The sequence below is a fragment of the Lampetra fluviatilis genome, chromosome 23, assembly GCF_964198595.1.
Source record: "Lampetra fluviatilis chromosome 23, kcLamFluv1.1, whole genome shotgun sequence".
NCBI classification, from domain to species: domain Eukaryota; kingdom Metazoa; phylum Chordata; class Hyperoartia; order Petromyzontiformes; family Petromyzontidae; genus Lampetra; species Lampetra fluviatilis.
This window is the reverse complement of record NC_136297.1, coordinates 8275294-8298166: the sequence shown is the minus strand read 5'-3', so window position 1 is coordinate 8298166 and position 22873 is coordinate 8275294. Positions and strand designations below refer to the sequence as shown.

Genomic DNA, 22873 nt, shown 5'->3' with positions numbered 1-22873 from the left:
ATTCCCCACAACACCAGTGACGATTATTTGAACCGGTCCTGGGCCTCCGCTATGTCGATGCAGTCTCAAATGAGTACCTGGAGCGATGTGTAATCATTGCCACTGGGGAGAAAAAGGCGGCCGGGCATGATGCTGGACACCCACCCCCTCGTGTCCATGACTGGCCTTCATAGAAGCTCGTGAACAGCACTTGCCCCAAAAGTCTGTGAAGGCTACGCAGGGGTTTTTTGTCTGTGTGCGTGATTTAAGTAAGAAAAAGTAGGGTAATGATTAGCACACCGCCACCCGAGTTAGATTCCAGCTCAAGACCAACATCAATGACGAACTTCTAAACGTGTTTGGCCCTCCCCTAGGTCGACTCAGTCTTCAGTGAGTACCTGTTGCATTGTAAACATCGACACTAGGCAGACAAAGGCGGCCCGGACGTGGTTCAGGCCACAACAACCGCTAAAGCGCCGTGCCAGCCTTTATTGGTGCTCGCTGCCAAAGCTTGCCCCAACAGTCTATAATTTAACAATTATTCCGCAGTTGAATTTAAAGGTCCAAAATTTTTTTCCATGTGTAATCTACTGTCCTTAATTGATTTTTAAAAACATTTTCCTAAGTAAAGGGTGTATGCACTGCAGCGGCAGGTATATATTGATCTGTGCTGGTGTTTTCTCATTCCACTACGTCGGTCAATATTTACCCCCTGGCCCAAGCTGATAAACACTGAGTTGTATGTATTTACCTATTGATTTGGCATAGCTTTAGTCTCCTCCAATGTTTTTTCAGAAGTCAGTGACTAGATAGTGAGCTGTCCCACACTACTACATATCGACCATGCATGCTGTTGGATATTACCGTATTCTCTGGATTATAAGAGCCCCCCCCCCACACTCCCCCCGTATTTTAAAACAAATGTTGGTGCTTAGGACGGTCCTGCAAAGCATCTAAAACGAATGTTTGGGAGATGGTTAGGAAATCGGAGTGTCTGAAGATAACCTACCACGTACACGAGGAGGTAATCTCAAAGCACCGCACAGATAGGTTTAAGCATCCATCGCTGTACTACCATTTCCTGGCCATCTTACTGCCCAAGCCTTACCTACGAAAGCAAAACCCGGCATTCTCAGGCAGTCACCTTATCTAACTGCTCACAAGTCCCAGGCTCAACACTACTTCGCTTCTTCGACCTGAGAAGATCAGATGCAATCGTTAATCATTTGGTTTGGAGGCACCATAATATGCGGCAGACTTTAGCATGCTGCTTTGCGTGATGTGTGTGTGTGTGCGCGCGTGTCTTATTGTCACGCATACACGCCGTTATTGTGGCATTCGAGCACAAATACCCACGACGAATAAACCGATCGAGTGAAACGCATAGCCTGCCCCGTCTGTCCAATTCTCTCCGGGGCCCAGTTTGCAAAAAGAGTCTTGGAATGATCCAATTTTCAGTCCAGCCTGGCACCGAGCCCAAAGGCAGGATTATATGGCCTTAGCCAACCATTTCTCTGGAACCGAGAATATTAACACGGCGTTGTTAAAACAACAGGAAAAATGCACCGTTGGGCACACTTTGCCCTCGACTTCGCTTAGATCACAGGCCAAGATAGGCTCGAGATAATTATGCAAAAGTCTGCCTCGTAGCTTGCTCGCGTTACTTTTTTTTTACGGACAAATAGTTTAGAAGAGCCTAGCCGTGAGGGTGAGTTCGTTCGTTTACCTGGCGGTTCCTTCGCTGTGGTATGCAGCAGTTAAAAGTGGACGCCTTTGTAACAAATTATCTGATAGCAATCGGCCAGCATTCAGATTGGGAAAAACATGGCCTTGCGTGCTCGTTTAACGAGCGCAATGTAGTTAACGTTCCGCTGTTTATGCGCCTGCTGATGGAAACGTCTGGGACACGAATCCCACGATAGGGTTCAGAATTGAGCAGTTTTTGCTTTTGGGCCCCAATAACCGTTGTCTGACATGTCCCGACTGGGCATCGGTGAAAACGAGCTTTTTTCGCTCCGTCGGATTCTTCCAGTATAAATAAATATTCTGATTCTGTCTAATGGGTGCACTCATTGCACGGTATACATTTTGTGACTGGCGAAATCTGGGTCGAGAGACCGAGTAACCAGACGGCGACAAATATTGTCTCGGAAAATATTGGCAGCTGACCCTTCCATCGGTACGTTCCTTTAGTTGATGGGCACGCTGCACGCGACATCACTGGACGATTTGTCCCCCCCCCCCAAAAAATGCATAGGCAGAAACGAAAGACTAACACCCGTATCATCAGGCAAGGAGACAGAGACAACGTTGTGTAAGTCGCAACAACAACGACAACGTGTTCACAATGTCACTTGCAGACTAATTCTAGATTTGAAGCTTTCGTGACTGCAAGGATTCATACTCTTAGTTTTTTCGGTAAAGTCACGTAGGTAAAAAATGAAATTAAAATTAATAAAAATAAAATAATAAAAAATCACGACGTTTCGGAGGCAACACAAGTCTCCGTCATCAGGTGGGACCGTCACAGCCAGATTTGCTGTTTCACTTATTTTTATTAATTTTAATTTCATTTTTTACCTACGTGACTTTACCGAAAAAACTAAGAGTATGAATCACTTGCAGACCTCAAAATGATGTCAAATAAAACACAATGACCTGTAGGGCTGACACGACACGCCTTAGTTTCCTGCAACTATCTTCCAAAACAAAGCGTTTATAGGCAATAACATGTTTGAAAGCGGGTGGTTATCCTGCAGACTTTGGTTGGTCTCTCATGTTGACCACAGTATGTCCTGGCACCCCATCCCCTCCTCTGTACCCCATGACTGGACCTGCTCAAGTTCTCAAGCGACTTCGTGCGGCTCTTTCAGGATTACAATTTGATTTCCAGATTCGCTTATGAGGTTAGACGCCCCAGAGCTAGTGTGAATAATTATTTTAGGTTTTTGCTTTATTCAGAAACATTGTACTGATATTTACCCCCCCCCCATACTTCATGAGCGGAGAGGGAAAAGGGTCCTTCTATTGGTCTTTGTGAACTGGGCAGACACGTGATTTGTAGAAATTGAACTTGTTTCTGCATCGAAGAAAATATCCGGTTTATGTATGTAGAGTGCACTTCTTTCGCACCGTAAGTAACCAACCGTGCGAATCGGAGGTGCGGCGAAGGACAACAAACTAAACACAAAAAACAGTTATTAAAAAAAATAGTTTTTTAAATCAAGATTTAAATAGTGCATAGCTCCCAGTGGCTTCCTAATACCGGAAGGAAGAGCGTTCCAGACGGCCACGGAAGTGGATCTGAAAGCGTGCAATGCGGTGACCGTCTTTGTCTGATGGCCAGGCAAAAGCGGCTGCGAGGATGACCGGAGTTCAGTGATGTCGTAATTTAAATGCGGAAACATTATTTACCGTCCTTTTCTCAATCCACTGCTGGATAAAGGCACCCTGAAGTCGCATCGTGTCCGGTCATGGAGGGTTGTTTGACCTCTGGTTTAAATATAATTTGCCGCTGATGCTCGCTGTGGCTAGCAATTGAACGCAGGTCACTGCATTCACACACTGCAGGGAACGAACCACACTGCGCCACTGCTCTCGATCCTTACGTAGGACATTCAGTAAATATTTACGTAAAGTTTTTTTGCGTAAATCAGCAGTATGCTGAACATAACTGTGAAGAAAAAAAAATCAACATTTGGTTATAAACATCCATGGGTAAGGCAAACTCACTGAGCGGTCAACTGATAGCGTCGGCATTGCGAGGGCATGGCAAAGGGTCAACCTCGAGGTCATCGCTTCCAGCACCGCGCACGCCACTGCGAGTTTTCGAATTAAAGAGCACCCCAGCGACAACACATGAATGATTCATTTAATTTCAGTGGATGTGGTGAATTCACAGCCTGCCCTCTCAAGTCCCATTCTGTGGTCACACCTGGCGAAGGCAACCATTTAAAGGCATTAAGAAAGTTGAAAAAATACTAAACCAGGGTTGGGTAATATTTTTTTGCGGGACAATTTGGATTTGTGTTTTTTTTGTGGTGGTGGTGGTGGTGGCCCTAATCCGGATCCCTACCACAGGAGGACAGGAGCCATCCCGGTCCGTACTTGTCGGCCCTAAGGTGGAGTTGGAACTGCTGCTGCTGTTGGCGGCAGGAGTTGGGTGGAGCATTAGAGTGTTTGGTTTGGCTTCTCTGTGCACTGGTCTCTACCGGAGCAAGACGTATCCTCATAATGATCATCAGTGGGCAAGTCTCCTCATGCCTGTACCCTCTATGCTTCATTACGCCTGCCCAGTGACGCCCTTATTAATTGGTGGCTTTTTTTGCTTACTGACGCTATGTTGACCAGCAACACAAGATCTGTACTGTTCTGATGATCTGGTGATCTGCGTACAAGCCCTTTGTGTGCATTTGTGGTTTGGGTTTTGCTTGTGTGTTGAGTCTTGCTTGGAAGTGTTTGCGTGTATTACGAACGCACGTAGCAGACAACCACATCACCCGCAAAGCGCCCGATCTCGCCAGATCTCGGCACCTAAGCAGGATTGATGCTGCATAATAGCCCTCGGATGGGTAGCCACCATGCAACGACAATAAATGAACCGATTCTTATAGGTGGCTTCGGGGCTGTCCCGTTCTGCACGAGAACGGCAGTTGAAGCGACGGGGCAACTTGCTCGAATGCCTCCGCCTCTGTGCACCGAGCAGAATTGATGAGTAACGCCACAGTCAGACGATTGGGCGGTCACGTGTGGTGGGGGTTAAAATGTGAGTGTGTCCACCGCGTCCAAGACTCATGTTCAGGGTGGAAGAGGGGGGAGAACAAAATAAAAAGCAAACATCCCATCGACAGGGGCTCTCTTGTGCTGCCACTAGTGCAATGGTTCTTAACCAGGGGTGCGAAATGCCCTTTCTGGGGGTGCGAGACATGCCCAGATTCTTTATAGAAGGTAAATAATCGACAAAATAAAAATTAAGCACGGCCACGTAAGCACAACTTACTTTGTTTCGTCAAACCCTATGCAGGTATTAACATTGTACACAGTTTTAACGGTCGATAACAAAAGCGGTGCAAGGTTGCAGTCAAGGTGAAAAGCCCACTGCTCTAGTGGGAGGATCTTCCGTCGGCAGTTGCGCGGGGAAACACTTGCGGGGCTGCGCTTCCACCCACACGTGCGTCACTCACACACACACAGAGACCAACGCTCACACGTGCGCGCGCGCGTGCGTGTGTGGAGGGACACAGTGCGGTGGATTTGGGTGGAGCTGTTTCGTGCATGAGCAGACTGGCCTCACGGCACCACCCCCCACCCCTCCCTCTGTGGCCGTGCGTCTGTGGCCGTGCCGAGTCGAGGCTGAGGGCGCAGCGTCTGCAAATCGTCACTGGGGCGCGCGCGGGCTGGGCTCCTGCCATGGTACGCCCTGTGCCACTGCAATAACAAAAGTTGAAAAAAAAACTCGGCAGCAAACGCGGTCCAGGCGGATTTATCAAAAAACCTGCACATCCACTCACTCACTCATCCCATCCACTCACCGACCGCGACTTCAACTCCTATAGCCAGCGGCAACGAGCCTGACTGTTAACAGCCAGATCGTCTCTGCATGCAGAGCGAGACGCACGGAGCTCTAGAGACCTGTAGATTACATAAAGTAGGCTGCGAATTCTGAGCGGAGTGTGTTTTTTTGACTTAAGAGTTTACAAACTCTGTCGCGCGTATTTTGATGACACGAATACCACTGGGGGAGCCAAGCGATGCGAATTCTTCACGTGAGTACCTTGCGGATTGCTTTCGGTTGATTAAAGCCACGGAAAATTTCGCACAGACGTAATCCTGGGGCTTATTATGGAGCATCTTCCTATATATATGTGTGTGTGTATAATTATTGCAACCCCATGACTCACCGGAAAGTAAGACGCGGCAATAGAGTTATGCATATGTAGTTTAAGACACACGCGCACACACCGGAATATAAGACGCACTCTCAACGTTTGCTGTAAAATAGTGGAGGGGAAAAAGTGCGACATATTTCTAGATTTGAAGCTTTCGTGACTGCAAGGATTCATATTCTTAGGTTTTTTCGGTAAAGTCACGTAGGTAAAACAATAAAATTAATAAAAGTAAAATAAAATAAAAATCACGACGTTTCGGAGGCGACATATTCTGGAGAGAACGGCGATTGATGCCATCGGATAAATAGCTTATTTGCCAATCCACTGCTGGATGAAGGCTGTGGCAGCCATGAGCGGGGGGGGATGGGGGGGTGTGATAGAATATACTTCACCACTCTGGTCACTGCGACTTTGTGATGGGAAGGAGCGGGTGGGGCGGGGGGGGGGGATAAGAGCTGGTTCAGAGAGCACTCGCCACTGACGTTGGCTGTGGCCGGGAATCGAACTCTATGGGAGTCGGGTTCGTAGGACATTGCGCCAACCATTCTGCCAACCCATCCTCCGTCCAGTGAAACGTTGTAACTGAACTGTAAAGTTGCAACGGATAAGACTTAGTACGGATCGTGAGTTGTTATTGTATAGGGACTTAGGAAGAGAGACACGAATGGAGGGAATTCCAAAGTCGGGCAATGCTTGGGGAATAAACGGAGAGATGTGTTGGGACCTGCAGTGCGGTGAGTGGGTTGAGTGGTGGCGCAGTGCTTAGCACGCCACCCTAACAACCCGGCGACCCCAATTCGATTCCCGCTCAGGGCACACCACCGGTGACGATTATCTGAACCGGTCGTGGACCTCCCCTGGGTCGACTCAGCCTCAAATGAGAATGCGCCTGGTGCGGTGTGTAGACATCGCCACCGGGGAGACAAAGGCGGTCGGGCGTTGCCACTCACCGCCCTCGTGTACCGTGCCCGCTTTCAAAGGTGCTCGCTAACGGCACTTGCCTCGACGGTCTGTTAAGGCTATACGGGGGGGGGAATCTTTGTCTTTGTTGTTGTGATCTGCTCTGTGGTGATGGTGGTTGAACACAGCGCGGATGAGACGAAAGAGGCAGTGCCTGGGAGAGCGAGGTCCTCTACACGTGGAGGAATCCACGTGCGAAGTTCACGAGAGAGCAGTTAAGCCACGGCGGTTGCAATTCAAGTGGTTATCGAGTCCAGCCACCTGAGTTCGATTCCCAGCTGCAACAGCTGCTAACCATTCACCAACTCGCATTAACCAGCAATGGTGAAGTATGATCGAACAACCTCCCCCCCCCCTCCTCTCGTGACTAACACTTTGTGGGGAGGGAAGCAGATGTCCGGCAGTGTATTAACAAAAGGGCTAAACACGCGTTTTCTTCAGTTTATGAACAAGATTAGTATCAGTGTATTCGAGGTCTGGTATTTAGCATTGTAAATAAAATAAAATGCCTACCAAAGTGAAGCGAGCTATGTTCCACGGTATGCTAGCCCCACGTGTTTTAAAGCACAACATTCCGCTTCATAATACGTCACTTATTATATGTTTCTAAATTTTTTTAAAAAAAAATAACCTAATGCCCCAGCGATGGGGGCGGTATATGCGCACTTGCTCCCCTCATTACGAATCACATTTCATGGGAGTACAAAAAAAACACACACAAATTATAGGCGAATGGAAATCGTGATGCTGACGACGACGATTAATCGAAATCCATGCGTGCATACCAGCTAGCTTTAGCAAACCTGCGGGCAGGTGTGCGGGGGGGGGGCGCTGAAATCTCAAAAGGCCGAGGAGATAATTTTCTCCCTCCGCAGTTGGGGTTCCACAGCAGTCACCCATCTGGAACACATCTGCTGTCAAGCGGCAGATAGCGAAAACCAAACGTCCACCCCCCACCCACTGATGCGCGCGCCCCTCTCCATCCTCAACTTAAACTCACCCATCCACCTCGTTCCCCGTTGCGCCTCTTACCCAAAAGCCGCACCACTCCGCCGTGCCTCTGCCCCGTAACTGGATCCGAAAGGTCACAACAATGGCTGTCATCGCCCCAGAGAGTCAAGGCAGCCCTAACGCGCGGAGCAGAACATGCATCGGCTGGGCTCCCCGCTGTGTGTGACCGACCACCTGGTATCGTCCTGGCGGAAATGAGATCTTGGTCCTCGGCTCTTTTGGCCCCACAGGACTCGTGAAGGGGGGGGGGACGCTCGAACGTGGCCTTGAATAAAATACGCGGCAGAGAATGAAGTGCACATTCCCGACTTGGTTATTTGCTCCGCGGGAAGAGGTTTCATCGAGCACTGCGGCCGGGTGACTTAGCGCTCCGGCTGACTCGCCGCTGAGCCAGCCTGCATCGAATCTCGCGGAGGGTTTTTTTGTGTCTCGCGGTTGTGCGGAACGGCTCTCTGGTGTGCGCCACCACGGGCGTCGTTCGGCACGATGTCCAAAGATTTGCCTCCACGTGATGTGAAGCTTCGAGGTCATCGTCCTTTCGCCTTCGATTCGGGAAGATGATCCCCGCATCTTATTGGTTCTTTCGGTAAAGTCACGTAGATGGGAAGTAATAAAATAATAAAAATAAAACATAATAAAATAATTCTCACGACGTTTCGGCCACAACGCAAGCCGCCGTCCTCAGGTGAAGACCAGGTCTGTCGGGGAGACAGCGTCTGAATGAAGACAGACCTGGTCTTCACCTGAGGACGGCTGCTTGCGTCGTGGCCGAAACGTCGTGAGAATTATTTTATTATGTTTTATTTTTATTATTGTATTACTTCCCTTCTACGTGACTTTACCGAAAGAACCAAGAAGATGAATCCCTGCACTTCGGAGCGAAAGGTCGGACATCACGCCGATCGATGGATTAATTCCGTAGGCTCAGTGAAGTGAGTGGACCAAATGCATAGTCGCGGACCGAACCCGCTGCTGCGTCGCCATCTCCTACCTAGGGCGTTGCAGCCCAAGTAGCGATTTTCGTGTACCGCCTGGAAACGGTGAATCGACTTGCCTGAGTAAAGAACATTTAACATAGGCGGTGTTAAAACGAGCAGGGTGAGCGTCGCTCTTTTCGATGCTGACCGTTTTGGTTAATGCCCAAAACGTCGACTGTTATATATTAATTTCTTTTAAACCCAGAGTAATGGATTTTAGTTACTCTGCTGCATTACCAATGCACTATGTTCCTAAATTGGTGGCAAGTTTAACTGGTTATATAATAACAACAATTATCATTTGGCCAGGAATTATGAAAAGAAGTATACATATAATTGGAGAGGTTTTGTTTTTGTTGTTGTTGTTAGCCATACGCAGTAATGTTTGCTTTAATGGGGGGTGGTGGGGGTTAAGCTTATAAATAGGGGAGCTCACGGAAAATGTGATGAAATGTTATCGGCCTCATGCTGGAGCTTGTCTCTTATTTGTCAAACCCACTGCGGTTAGGGATGGAAGCCAAACATTATTTTTTTTATTTTGCAGATTAACGCAAGTGTTTGTTCTCTGTCATCACGTCATTTAAATATATACTAATCTCATAGCGTTCATTCTAGACGAAACTTTTTTTCTATTTTACCAGGTAAGGCCCACTGAGCGATATAGCGAATTTTCAGAAGCGATCTGGCCACAAATGATAGCTCAACGAAGTCGCTTAGCAAGTGGAAATTTCTAGCAGCCAAATACTCGAAACGCATGATTATAAATGTGGAGGGCACGGGGAGAGAGACATGCAAACTCAAAATACACAGCAGGCATCAAGGTTGGGATCGAACCCACGACCTCCTGCATGCCAGGCGAGGTAGTTAACATCTCGCCAACGTAGCACCATTTATTTCCAGAGAGAGAGAACGACTCAGAGGCACAAAGAACGATGTACAATTGTGAATAGGGTGAGCCAGCGACAAATTCTACCACCCTACCAAGCTCTGCGGTCCTCTATATGTTGAGGTGTTATCGGCCAATCAATTAGTGTTCATGTGTGAGGAAGCCACGCGTGAGAGGGGGCAACACTCTATCCCATACAGACGGTACAATTTGAAACCCACATTTGCTGTACCACCTTCTCCTGCATGACAAGCCAGGGTATGGCGCCACCATTGCCCCAACAATCTGTGCAGCCCCAAAAGGGGCAATCTCTTTCTTCGTGTGTGCGCGTGCGTGTGTGTCTTTGTGTGTTATCTGGGCAGCATTCTTGCGTCTGCCTTGTAAAGCCGCGTCCTGCCTTGTTTGAGCGTTTTAGCAATTCAGCAAAACACCTTGGGAGGGAGAGGAAAATCCGCCCCAGAGAAAGCCAGGCCTTGGGGAGAGGAGGGGGGTGGGACGAATGCACGTTGCGGACTTTGTTTTCGTAGAAGGGTTTCTCCTCCCTCCACCGCCTGTGCCCTGTTTACACAAAGTGCCCCGGGAGCGCATGCGGCGCTTCTCCTTGCGTCCATCCTCTTTGCTTTGCCGTGACAAGGATAATGCTCCTCCCATCACTCCGCGCGCAATTAACTCGGAAGCTGTGCTAAAGGGCCCCAGACACTCTGTCGAGCACGTGACCGAAGGTGACGCGATTCGAAGGTTCTGATTATAAAGTCGCACAGCCGTGTAGAGGGTTGCCACCTCCGGCTGGAGAAAATGCGGGCACGCAGAGGAGGGAATGGTATCTCACGACACTGGTCGAGGCGGTGAACTGCGTGCAAATGCATCGTCTTGGAGTGGTGTAGAAACTCTTCGGCTGAATAAAGCCTCGACTTTTAATGTCCCAGGAAGATTTACAGATTTCCGAGGACAGCCGATCCCGAGAAGGAAAAGAAAACAGAACACGTGGCAACTCTCCAGCCTTGTTGTGACTTACTAAGAACGCCGTTTTTCCTCCTATGGGTTTCTTGAACTCTTTAAGCATCTTTGAAAATGTCTTTTATTTCCTTTATCATACGATTAAGATCTAGCCTGAGCTCTTCCAGCGGGTAACAAACAAAAGCCCCTTAGGGTTTGATAGACTGGCTGTTTAAAGACACATGCATCTGTTTAAGAGGCATATGCATATGATGTTATTGGCTTTACTAAGGCAAAGTCTTTGTTTACAGTTACGGCGAGATGATGTCATTGGCAGAAAAAGCCCTGGGCTTTTAGAAGCAGGCCGCGCAAGAGTCTATTTTTTTACATTTCTTTGATATTTTATTTTACTTGCATAAAACAGCGTCCGTGCTTCATGTAACCCTAAACAATTAAAGATTATTGATACGGATTTTTTTTCAAGTCAAAAGGCACACAGTACAAATTCAGAAGGTGAAAGTGTTCTTTTCAAACAATTGACATGATTGACATATCAGATTTTTCTTCAAATGTCCCATTCAGCGATAGAGGGTGATGATTATGCTTTTGAGTAAAACCGTGGGGTCATTTGAGGATTACTGTTAGATTGTCGAACGGTTGAGGGCCTGATTAAAGGACAATTGTGAGGCGACACCACGCCGATTGTAAACGTTTGCGCTCCTTGTTGTGGGAAAGTTTTCAGCTCTTTTTGTTGCTGCAAATTCCACAAACTCCACTTTCATGTGGCATGGCCCTTTAAAAAAAAATTCCCACCAAAATCTGCAAACTTCACGTGTTCTTTGCACGAGGTTCATCTGCGGCTCACGATACCATCACTTGATACGGTCCCGCGCACGTCACGACTGTGATTCGACGAGTTTGTAAAACCCCGGCTCTCACGACCTCGTGGCAGACAACAACATTGCATGAACACTCTTGTCGCTGCGTGGTTAAATGCATTCTATCCATAGCTAAGGCCTCGTGGTGATCCTACTCCTCCTCCCCCTTGCAAGAAATGTGACAGTTCGCATTTCTTACCCGCAACCCGTTCGTTCGGTAGCAGAGCTCTCGAGTGAAACTCCTTCGTAGCAATCACCACCGTGCACTATGAGACATCTCCTACACCACCGCGCAGTTTGATGGCACGTAATACGCCGTGCGAATTCGGTGTTTTGCTCGTACATCTAGTCTGAAGTTTGAAAACCTTCGGAATGCTTCACAAATTGATGTTAACTTGCTACAACAGCAAATACAGGGCATGCGCTTATCCCCCTAACCCCTCCACCCACCCGCCATAGCAATTCCGTGAATTCTTGTCTCATTTTTCCCGTTTGTTTTTCAGTCTCATTCGCACCATCAGCCTAAATGAGGCATTAGCATGCCACGATTATATATATATTTTTGCATCGGTCGTAAATGATCGATTCTCACGCACGCATGATCTGTTTTGACACGTATCGTAAGTCTTAGCATCCATTTTCATTGATGAAACGATGCCTTGCTGACGGTGCGTAAGCAAATGCTGCGGTGCATTTTCAGAATGACAATTGATTCAAATGTTCAACTCCAGCTAATAGCTCACCACAAGAACAGGAAACGGGGGGTGGGGGGGAAGAAGAGCCTTTCTTGCCTCCGTTACCAATTCAAATGATGGCGTCTCTGCTGCTACACTTGGAGAGACGTGGACGAGTGGGTTAAGCCGTGCGTACGGAGAGACTCCCTTGTTAACGGTCAGAAGTGAGGGGGCTCCAAAGCACTAAAAAATATAACAAGGACGCCATGGAATACAGCTAGGGATTCATCTTCTTGGTTCTTTCGGTAAAGTCACGTAGAATGGAAATAATAAAATAATCAAAATAAAACATAATAAAATAATTCTCACGACGTTTCGGCCACAACGCAAGCAGTCGTCATCAGGTGAAGAACAGGTCTGTCAGAAAGACAGCGTCTGAATGTCAGAAAGACAGCGTCTCATTCAGACGCTGTCTTTCTGACAGACCTGTTCTTCACCTGAGGACGGCTGCTTGCGTTGTGGCCGAAACGTCGTGAGAATTATAATTTTATTTTTATTATTTTATTATTTCCCTTCTACGTGACTGATGAATCCCAGCAGTCACGAAAGCATTAAATCGAAACAGCTAGGGATGTTGCTCCCCACCCAGCCCCCCCCACCCACGACTCCAAGGATCTTCCTTAAGTCTCTTTACTTTGGCTATTGGAGCCTTTTGGCATTTTACATCTGAATCTTAAACACTCCTCAACGTGGCCTGGTGTGCCTGAGGCCACTTGTAGCGAGCCCACATTAACGAGTGAAAACGGGGCGAGTTTACATTTCTTTTCGTGGCTCAGCTGATGTTGAACTCAACTAACAAAAAATACATATATGTGTGTGTACGTGTGTTGTTTGGGGTACAAATATTCGTAGGCACGTGCAAAACCTGCCCGGGTGGCAAAACGCACGAGCCGCTAAACTCGGCCGTCCGGTTGGCCGTTACGAGTCTGAAATCACCTACAGCATCGCGCGCGACTAAGTTAAACTTTTTTAAACCATATATCTTTTTATATTACCAGGTAAGGCCCACTGAGATAAGTGGCGCTTCTTAAAATGCGAACTGGCCACAAATGATAGCCTCGACGAAGTGGCTCATCGCGTGGAAATTCACAGCAGCCAAACACTGTAAACGCACGTCTCTAAATGTGGAGGGGAAACCCGGAGGGCCCGGGTGAAAAAAAATCCACGCGACCACGGGGAGAGAGAGAGAGACACCGCAAACTCCAAATATACAGCAGGCGTCAGCGTCGGGATCGAACCCACTGACCTCCTGTATACCCGGCGAGGGAGTTAACATCTCCTAGCCACCGTGATGATAATGCTGAGAGAGAGAGAGACACCGCAAACTCCAAATATACGGCAGGCGTCAGCGTCGGGATCGAACCCACGACCTCCTGTATACCAGGTTAGGGAGTTAACATCTCCTAGCCACCGTGATGATAATGCTGAGAGAGAGACACCACAAACTACACATGTAGAGCAGGCGTCAGCGTCGGGATCGAACCCACGACCTCCTGTATACCAGGCGAGGGAGATAATATCTCCTAGCCACCGTGATGATAATGCTGAGAGAGAGACACCACAAACTACAAATATGCAACAGGCGTCAGCGTCGGGATCGAACCCACGACCTCCTGTAGACCCGGCAAGGGAATTAACATGTCGCCAGCGAGAGTGGTGATGGTGAGCGAGCGACACGTGTCCGCGGAGATGACTTCATTCATGAAACTGTAAACACGGTGCCACACACACACACAAAACACCCCGCCCCATCACTTGCGGCACTGTTGCTGCTGCTGCTACTTGCTGCTGCGGTGGCGTGCCACAACATGGAACTCACACAGGAGCTCTCTGTCCTAATATGACGCTTCCAGTTGGCATGTCTGGCCGAATCCTGTTCGCCACAACATGTCCCGCATTGCACTTGCATCGCCCGTCTGCCCAGCTCACTTGCTCCTCGTATCTTTTCGATTTAACCGCTTTTGTTTTCCCACTTGCAATGTTTTACTGCTCCGACAAAGTCGAGAGCGTAACCATTTGGAAGTATGTCTGCCTTTCTGTGTTTAAAAAACAACCCACGAACCATACTTTGTTTATTTTGTTGTCCACCCGCAGAACGATTTGTTTGTGCGCTGAGAAACTCTGCAAAAATGATCGTGTGCACTTTCTGAGTGAAAAGATAACAACGCGTAGTAGAGTAAACGTTGCCAGTACGTTTCTCTCTCTCTCTCAGCCGGTTGCTGTCACCCGAAAAGCCGCCCCTGTCAGTGTTGAAGATGTGCAGTCGTGGGCGTTGCCAGGGTAGCGCATTATAAAGTGACAGCGGGGGGGGGGGGGACATGGGCTTACGAATCTCGAGGGTGTTGTACGCACGAATCCCTGGCTGTGGCCTTTTTGGAGGAGATGGGTTCGGGGCACGAGCAAAGGTTGCAAGGCACAACCTTGACGGGGATCTCACGGCAGGAGGATAATCCCTGTAAAACTCGCAAAGAAGGAATATTGAGAATACCGCAGTTTCATTATTTTGACCACATATATACACAGCAGGCGTCAGGGTCGTGATCGAACCTACGGCCTCCTGTATACCAGGCGAGGGAGTTAACATCTCGCCAGCGTATATGCCAAATATACTTTATTTCTGTTTTTATTATTCCAAGGGGAAAAGTAAATACCACTCGTATTAGTGTGGATAAGTGATCGCTTATATGGATCTCAGTAATTCTGTGATGAGTTTCTTCGTGAGCTGTGGTCTAAGCACGCGGTGAGAACACTGCTTGTTGCGAGAGATTGAAATGGACACTTTGGTCTTATGATATGACACTGATAGCACGAATTGAAGAATATTTGGAATAAAGGATCATATCGTTAGTTTCTCAATCCGCTGGTCCTGGTGAGGTTCGCAGCGGCAGCATGCTGAGTCGGACGGTCCAGACCTCCCTAAAGGATAATATATTACTGAAAATAAAGTTTGATACCTTTTGAAAGAAAAAAATTGGCTTCGCCAGTGTGCTTGCAGCGGCAATAACATAAACCACAATTAGAGATTACAACTTCTCCAGGTGTGTTGTCAAAATCAAACAAAATTTTTTTCGAGGGGAGTAATTATTTCGAGCAAATTGTTACAGAATCTAGAACACAATTACCATGTTTAACATCGAGCTCTCCGATGTGTTTTCGGGTTGTACCACGTGTTTCATTGTACACGTGGGCTTTCACGACGAATACAATTCAGATTTTTTTTTATTGGTTTGTTATGGGTTAGCTGGAGGTCTGAGCTCCTGTTCAAAAATAGCTGATGATGCTGGATGTAATCTCCAGCGAAACGTCCGTACCCATTGAAATGTTCGTGGGCATTCCTCTCCCTACGACGAGCACAACAAGACCGGTAGTGCGAACTTTTAAGCAGTCATACACGTGACACTCGTCTGCGGCAGTTGGAGGAGGGGTTTACGGCACACACATGTTTGAAACGATGACCTCACCCAAAACAAACCGATTTTGTACCGTGTGTTGTACGGCACCTTGTCCGATGTTTCACTCCACGTGCTGGGAGATTATTTAGGAACTGAACATCACGTGGTACAAACGGAAAACACATCACAGCACAAACGGCAATTTAGTTTACATACACCAACTATACATATACAGTATATAATAATCAAGTCGTGGGTATGACCTGCATATTCAAACCATCACATCTGTGCTGGTGCGCAAATGGGGGGGGGGGGGGCTTAAACTCAGCCTGAAAGTCACTCGTCAAACAATGCACTCAATTGTGGACACTTAGTGTCAATAAATGCAGCGGTGTACAAAAGAGAGGCACACAAAAGCAACTCCAGGCGCTCCACCACCGCACAAGAAGGGCTTCGCAACAAAAGGCTGTGTTCAAGGCTCTCTTTTTGGTGGAGGGGGGGGCACAGCAAGCCGATGCATCCCAGCAGGAATGCATCCTATGTGCCAGCTCTAATCTCAGCCCTCATTCCGATACGGTGATTTTTGCCACGCTCAAACAGACCATGCTATTATTATTATTATTTAAATATAATAATAATAAAATACTATTTTACAAAAATCCCTGGTCGTAAATCTCAAGCCAGTCGTGTATAAGTAGTTCAGCGCGTCTCGTGCCTTCGTCGTCATGATCGTCATCATGAAGCGCAGTCGCTGTAGGCCGTAATTAAAAGTGATTTACTGCTGTCACAAGTCAATCTGTAACGTGTTGTTCTCGGGCGGATTTGGTCGCCTCGTGGTTCAGTTCTTTAGTCTTCGTCTCTGTCTATATTGCCGACGATCGCGGCCTTGCCATGGTAGGTCCATGCGCCAGAACAGAATTCGGTAGCACTCCGAGGTGTGCAAATGCCTCTTGTGCGTGGCTAATCGAATACAAATAACACGCGTCTTTAAAACACGTCGTCCCGGCCACCTTCAAATGAAGTCCATACCAGTCGTGACCAAATAAACGTCAATGAGAGACCAAACATGAGTCATCTTGTCGTGTGGTCAAACAGTGTGCGCTGTGGACACAAAAACAGCAGTTCACGGTGCATTTTTGGTTCCGTGAGCAGTCGCTGACGCGACATTGGCCTCCAGTGGTGCGTGACTCAGGACCATTCCTCGGCTATTTGCACGAGACGAGGCTGACGAGACCAACTTACGGGGCCTGATGGATGGTGAACTATTGGGAGTGCCTCGGCGTGCAATGCATTTGTTTATGAACCAAGGGCGCAGCCACTTTGGGTGTCGTGTGGGTGTTCGGACACTCCCAACATATTTGTGTGTGGCCAAGAGGCACGCACGGACTTTGGGACAAAAGTGTTTGGATTTCTGAGTCCACAATTTTTTTTCTCCCTCCAGCAAGGTGACACTAATGCTCATTGTACTGAGGACAAAACCCTGAAATTCACAGTGGTGCGTGGATGGTCGGCTCAGCACTGAGTCAGTAACCAGTAGTTGCATAGATGTAATATAACTATAGTGCAGTCGAACTGCTTTTATACGTGTTGAAGGGACGACCTTCATGGATCCTATCTGTAATCTAACCAACAGCCCCCAGGAACCATTTGCTAGGAGAACTTCCCCAACTATGAACCGCGTGTATGATTATTATTATTTATTTACAATCATTCAAATACTCTAACACTGGCTTTCTTTTCTCCCTGGTTCTCTCATTGACAGAATGCCGAGCAGTCCCATGGCTGAGATGTCTCTCTCCACGCTTTTCGGGCTTCTGCTGCTGCTGCTGATATCGCTGACGACCGCAATCCCAGCGCAGGAGGCATGTCCTAACAATTGCAGTTGCAACCTTCAAACGAACATGATCTTCTGCGTCACTAAGGAATTGTCCAAGCTCCCGTCCAACATTCCCATGGCCACTCTCCACCTCTACCTGTTCGAGAACAAAATTTCCCAACTCGCCGACTCGTCCTTCGCTGGACTCCCCCACCTGCGCACGCTAGACCTCTCGTACAACCAGATCAAAGTCATGCCGCTGGCCCTCTTCCATCCTCTGAGGGATTTGAAAAATATCGACCTGTCGGGGAATCTCATCGCCAGCGTCACCAACGAGACGTTCCGAGGGCTTGCCACCCTGGAGAGGTTGTATCTGCAGAACAACAAAATCTCAAACTTGCAGCCGGGCTGCTTTGACTCTTTGGAGAATTTGCTTGAAATAAAGCTGCAGGGTAATCTCCTGAAGACATTTTACCCAATACGGGCGCCGAATCTGCTACTTCTGGAGCTGAGCAGGAACCCTCTGGCGAGGCTGGAACCCCACACGTTCAAGTCGGTGAATGTGGAAATCCTCAGCCTGTCGGGAGTGGCGCTCGCTGAACTGCGAGACGACGTTTTTGACAACGTGAGCAACATGCGGGATTTGGATCTGTCCGACAACCAGCTGACGTCAGTACCATCTGTCCTCCAAAGGATGTCCAGCCTCAATCAGCTGAATATTTCGAAGAATTTTGAACTGTCTCCGGTGGTGAGGGAAGACTTCAAGCCATTCCTCCGCCTCCAGGTTTTGGACGTCAGCTACTGCGGAGTGCATTTCTTTCCACAGCGATTCTTCCAGCTCTTTCCCGTGCTCAAGGAGGTCTTTGCAGCCGGAAACCCATTCCACTGCAACTGTCAGATGAACTGGCTGGTTCACTGGCTGAGAAGCACCAACGTAGCCTTTTTCAACTTGAAGGAGACGAGATGCCACTTCCCGCCGACGAACGCCGGTAAGCAGCTGGACAGCGTGCAGTATGGAGACCTGGGCTGCCCCAAGACCACCGTAGTCACCACGACGTCCACAGCTTCTACAACCACCGCCAGCACCACCACGACAACCACCGCAACCACCACCACCAGCACCACCACCAGCACCACCTCTGCGACAACGACAACCTCACAGCCTACTCATCCACCACCTCTTCTCACCACCACCCCGCCTGAGCGCGTACTTTTATCGGACCTTGAGCCTCAAATTAGTGTTGAAGATCCTCGCCCTTCCAAAGCGCCCGAGTCGACCTGTGAGAACTTCCACTGTCACCATGGTGGAGTGTGCAAGATGGAAAAGGGAAACGGACCATTTTGCCTTTGCAGCAGGGCTTGGCTTGGACGCCACTGCGAGATCCCAAAAGAAATTGCAGCCCCATCCACGGAGAACAATTCTGAAAAGAAGCCTTCAGAATTCAACTTGATTTCCGCCGTCTTCAGCACAGCAGTCGATATCCAGCTCAAAGACGTGCAGATGCAAGACCCCGACCTGCGGGGATTCCAGCTGACCTTCTATGAAATCTCCAGCACCGACCATCGTCCCACCACCCTCAACCTGCCACCCAATTACTACATTTACACGCTGCGTGGCCTGCGTCCAAACTCCACGTACATGCTGTGCCTCCGGCCCATGGGCAGGAGCGGCTCCAAGGAGCAAACGGCGCAGAGGTGTGCGCAGACACAGACCCACCCGACTGTCCAGACACAGAACCTGACCCAGCACTCGCACTCCTTGGAAAACCAGCACATGTCTGTCCTGCTCGCGTCAGTGGTGTCCAGCTTGGTGCTGCTGCTCGTCGTGCTCATAGCCCTCGTGTGCTACAGAAAGCACAAGTCGAAACAGCACGTGGGCGACCCGAACTACGACGCCGTCAAGTACAACCACCACGGCGCAGGTGGGAACATGGTGCCTGGAGCGGCAGGCACGGCAGCAGAAGGGTTCCGGCCTTACATGGAAGAGGACAAATTCGTCGTGCAGAAAGCACCGCCGACCGTGTACAGCTCGCAAACGATGCTTGCGCAGCACTCGTTACAAATCAAAGATCAGACCTTCAGGCCACTGCTGGGCCACTCGAGTCTTCTATAGCATTGAAATGCGAGGACTGTGAGAGGACGTTTGTTATTGGACCCTTATTGCGTGAGCACCACGAGACTGGATTGGGGGCTGCTACAACAGACTGTTGCGCAAACGCCGGCCTACGTACACATTGGCGTATAAAACCTGTACAAAAGAAGTATGACAATCATTGGACAATGTAAACGTTGACTACGATAACCCAACATCTGTTTTTTTTTACAATGTAAAATGTTTATTATCATTATAAACACGACATAATGGCTTATATGAAGTTTATATTTTCTTAACATTTTCGTCAGTAGAAAGTAGAATGCATCGTTACAGTATTCGTGCAGCACTCATGAAGATGATCATTTTGCTTCGAGGCGAACTGCATTTCTTGTTCACTAAATGTCAGTCGGATTCAATTTAACAGCGTATTGCCTACAGTAGAAACTTGATTAACAAAAGACAATATGGCGTTTTCATGCATCAAATAATGGCTGGATTTGATTTTAATTATAAGAACAATACTGATACAGCGCTATCTTGTCTACCAGATAACACCAGAATCAATGCTGATTGGATCCAAGGGCACACGTGACTAAATTGGCGCTTATGATTGGTCACAATGAAGGGGTTGTGACGGTGACAGCTGTGATTTCTTGTGGAAGTGTTGTTTCGTTTTATGTTTGATAAAAAATACACATTTTCACAAGGTGAACGTTCTTAAACTTGTTAAGCTGAAGCAGCATGATGATGATACATTTTATAGAAAGGTGTTTTTGGTTTACTGGAAGGTGATAAGTGACATTTAAAAAAAAATGGACGCATGCTTTCCCCTGTCCCTGTATTATGGCACTTTTTCTTGTCCTCCTGTTGGTTATGAATGTTTATTAACCCTACCGACTACGTCGTCTCAGAAACTTTGAACTTTTCAATGACATGTGAACCTCCGTCTAACAGGGTGAAACTCTGCAGTGCATTGCCGCATCGTTGGACCCGTCCGGCGACTCTTTATACGTTAAAAATACCTACGAACGACGCTTCGTTCGTGTTTTTGGTACTCATTTTCAAAGCAACTTTTACTTCAAAGTGACCGTAACGCTGCAGATAATTGTATCGGTCGTTGAGCCTCAAATTAGTCCATTCGAAAGCGCCCGAGTCGAGCCGTGAGAAGTTCTACTGTCACCACACTGGAGTGTCCCAGATGGAAAAGGGAAATGGACCATTTTGCCCTTGCAGCAGGGTTTAGCTTGGGCCGCACTGTGAGATTCCAAAAACAAATCGCAGCTCCATCTAACGGAGAACAATTACGAAAAAAAACCCGCCTGCAACCTTGATTTCCGCAGTTTTTTCAAGCATGGAAATCGATATGCAGCTCAAAGACGCAGCAGATGCACCACCCCGACCTGTTCTGTACTGAATACGGTGCAGAACGGCAGTTTTTTTAATCGTACATAATATCAGGGGTGTAACAATCCTCCACCCCCCTCCCGCCATGTTGTTTAGTGAGCTGTTATAATTTCGACAACCATTGAAACACCACGAGATTTCATTAACGTGACTGGTGGAGTCACGTGAACCCCGCTACGATAGAAGGAATCAAACACCGTCGACGATTACACGCGTCCGACGTGCATGCACCGTGTCCCTGAGAATTTGATGTTCACCAATCGGCGTGTCCGTTACACGCCTATGTCATGAGCAGCGATCCATTTATAGATAGCCCACGAAAATAACGGGGAGAAATCACAGTGGAAACAACATTTTATCTCAATGGCCTCCTTCTTACACGACGTCTCGCACCGACGTTAATACACCTGTTAGACTCAGAGTCGTCCTTTTATTTCAGCTGGTGAGATACGTTGAGCTCAGCAGCTCTTTTACAAATATGACTCCAACCCAAGACTGTCTGGCAGTGGAGGCAGTTACAGGACATCATTGCAGGGCTGTGATTGTGAAAACTAACAAGAACAAGAGCACAACAACAACAACAACAACAAAACTCGTGCCAGAACTTGCTGCAAACAGTGACAATAATAGTGCTTAAGATAGAAATAAAATAAAACGGTGCCAAAAATCCTGTCACAGACGCATTGTAAATACACCGCCTGTACAGCCTCAGACATACCAGAGCTTAGTTATACAAAGCATTCACAATTGTGGCAGAGATATTCGTGCAGTATATTTCGTCTTAAATTGCGTGGATATGGGGACATTCCAAAATGTTGGTATTGCACAAGAGAAGGCCCTGGAATCAAATATTTTAACTCTCATTCAATATGTGGAGCCATCACTTTGACAATACACAAACACTGGGCAGTTATTAGAGTATTAAATATCCTTGATTTAACCCAGGAAGTTAAATATAGACCCGTCGAGACACATTAAACATCGCCTCTTTTGAATAATTCAAACATTTTCCATTGAAAAAAATCGAGACAAAATTAAAATAAAATTCACAATAAAAAAATGTGAATTGCACTTAAAATATTTTTTTCATATACAATATTAAAGAGGGTCATAATAATTCAGCAGAGTATCTATAAATTGATCATGGTGCACGACTTAAACATGTGCTGTACACACACGCTAGGTGTAGGACAATGCGCTAGACATGACCCATTGGGGCAGTCACGATCTCGTTAGATCGAGGAGAGCAGCGTTGTTTGGATCGCGGTTAATGACGGTGATCACTTGTTATTGTTCTGGGCCGCGAATATACAAACATTGCGTTCATTCCGTTACTTCGCCGGCCTTTTAATTCCTCCTTGTTTATAACACTGTACCAAAGATATGGTTTTGACTTTCACTGCCTTGGTATGCAGCGCATACATCGAGTTTGTACATAGAAATATCTTAAGTAACGTTGTTGTGTTACTGTCGGTGAATTGTCGTGTAACATTTGTACATAATAAAGAACAACATTTCGGAGTACTAAGGAAATCATATTCTCGCGGTTTTATACGGAACACTTTCTGTGCTTTTACGCTGCAGATGCTGCCGTGATGAAATGGTGAGCACACTTTGACTCGCAATCCAGAGGTTGACAGTTTTTTTGTATCGCCCTGGCACGGTCGTTGAAACAGTGTGGCAGGTTTATGAAATGCCTCCGCCTATGCCACTCAGCAGTATAAATGGGTAAAACCAAGGCCGTAATTATAATATATATTGGGGGGGGGGGGGGACACATCCCCCCCCCCCATATTCAAATATGCTCAAAATGTCCCCACAATATATTGCTATAAAACATTTTTCTATGCTATGTAAATAAAAACAACAATTTGCTAAACCTTGGCCACAATATCTGGACTTGCCTTCATATAAATC

At 47.5% G+C, this 22873-nt stretch overlaps 1 protein-coding gene across 3 annotated transcripts in view; it reads left to right on the top strand.

The window, feature by feature from the left end:
- Positions 1-22501, top strand: part of VASN (vasorin) — a 37501-nt gene extending 15000 nt beyond the window's left edge. For 2 of the 3 annotated variants that reach the window (XM_078867063.1, XM_078867064.1), the window contains one exon: positions 17404-22501. In XM_078867063.1, the coding sequence (XP_078723189.1) occupies positions 17405-19570 (2166 nt within the window). In that variant the 5' untranslated portion in view covers position 17404 and the 3' untranslated portion in view covers positions 19571-22501. Of the gene's footprint in view, positions 1-5353; positions 5745-17403 lie in introns of those variants that run through there. The other variant, XM_078867062.1, reaches the window with a different exon arrangement.
- The last annotated feature ends 372 nt before the right edge of the window (positions 22502-22873 follow it).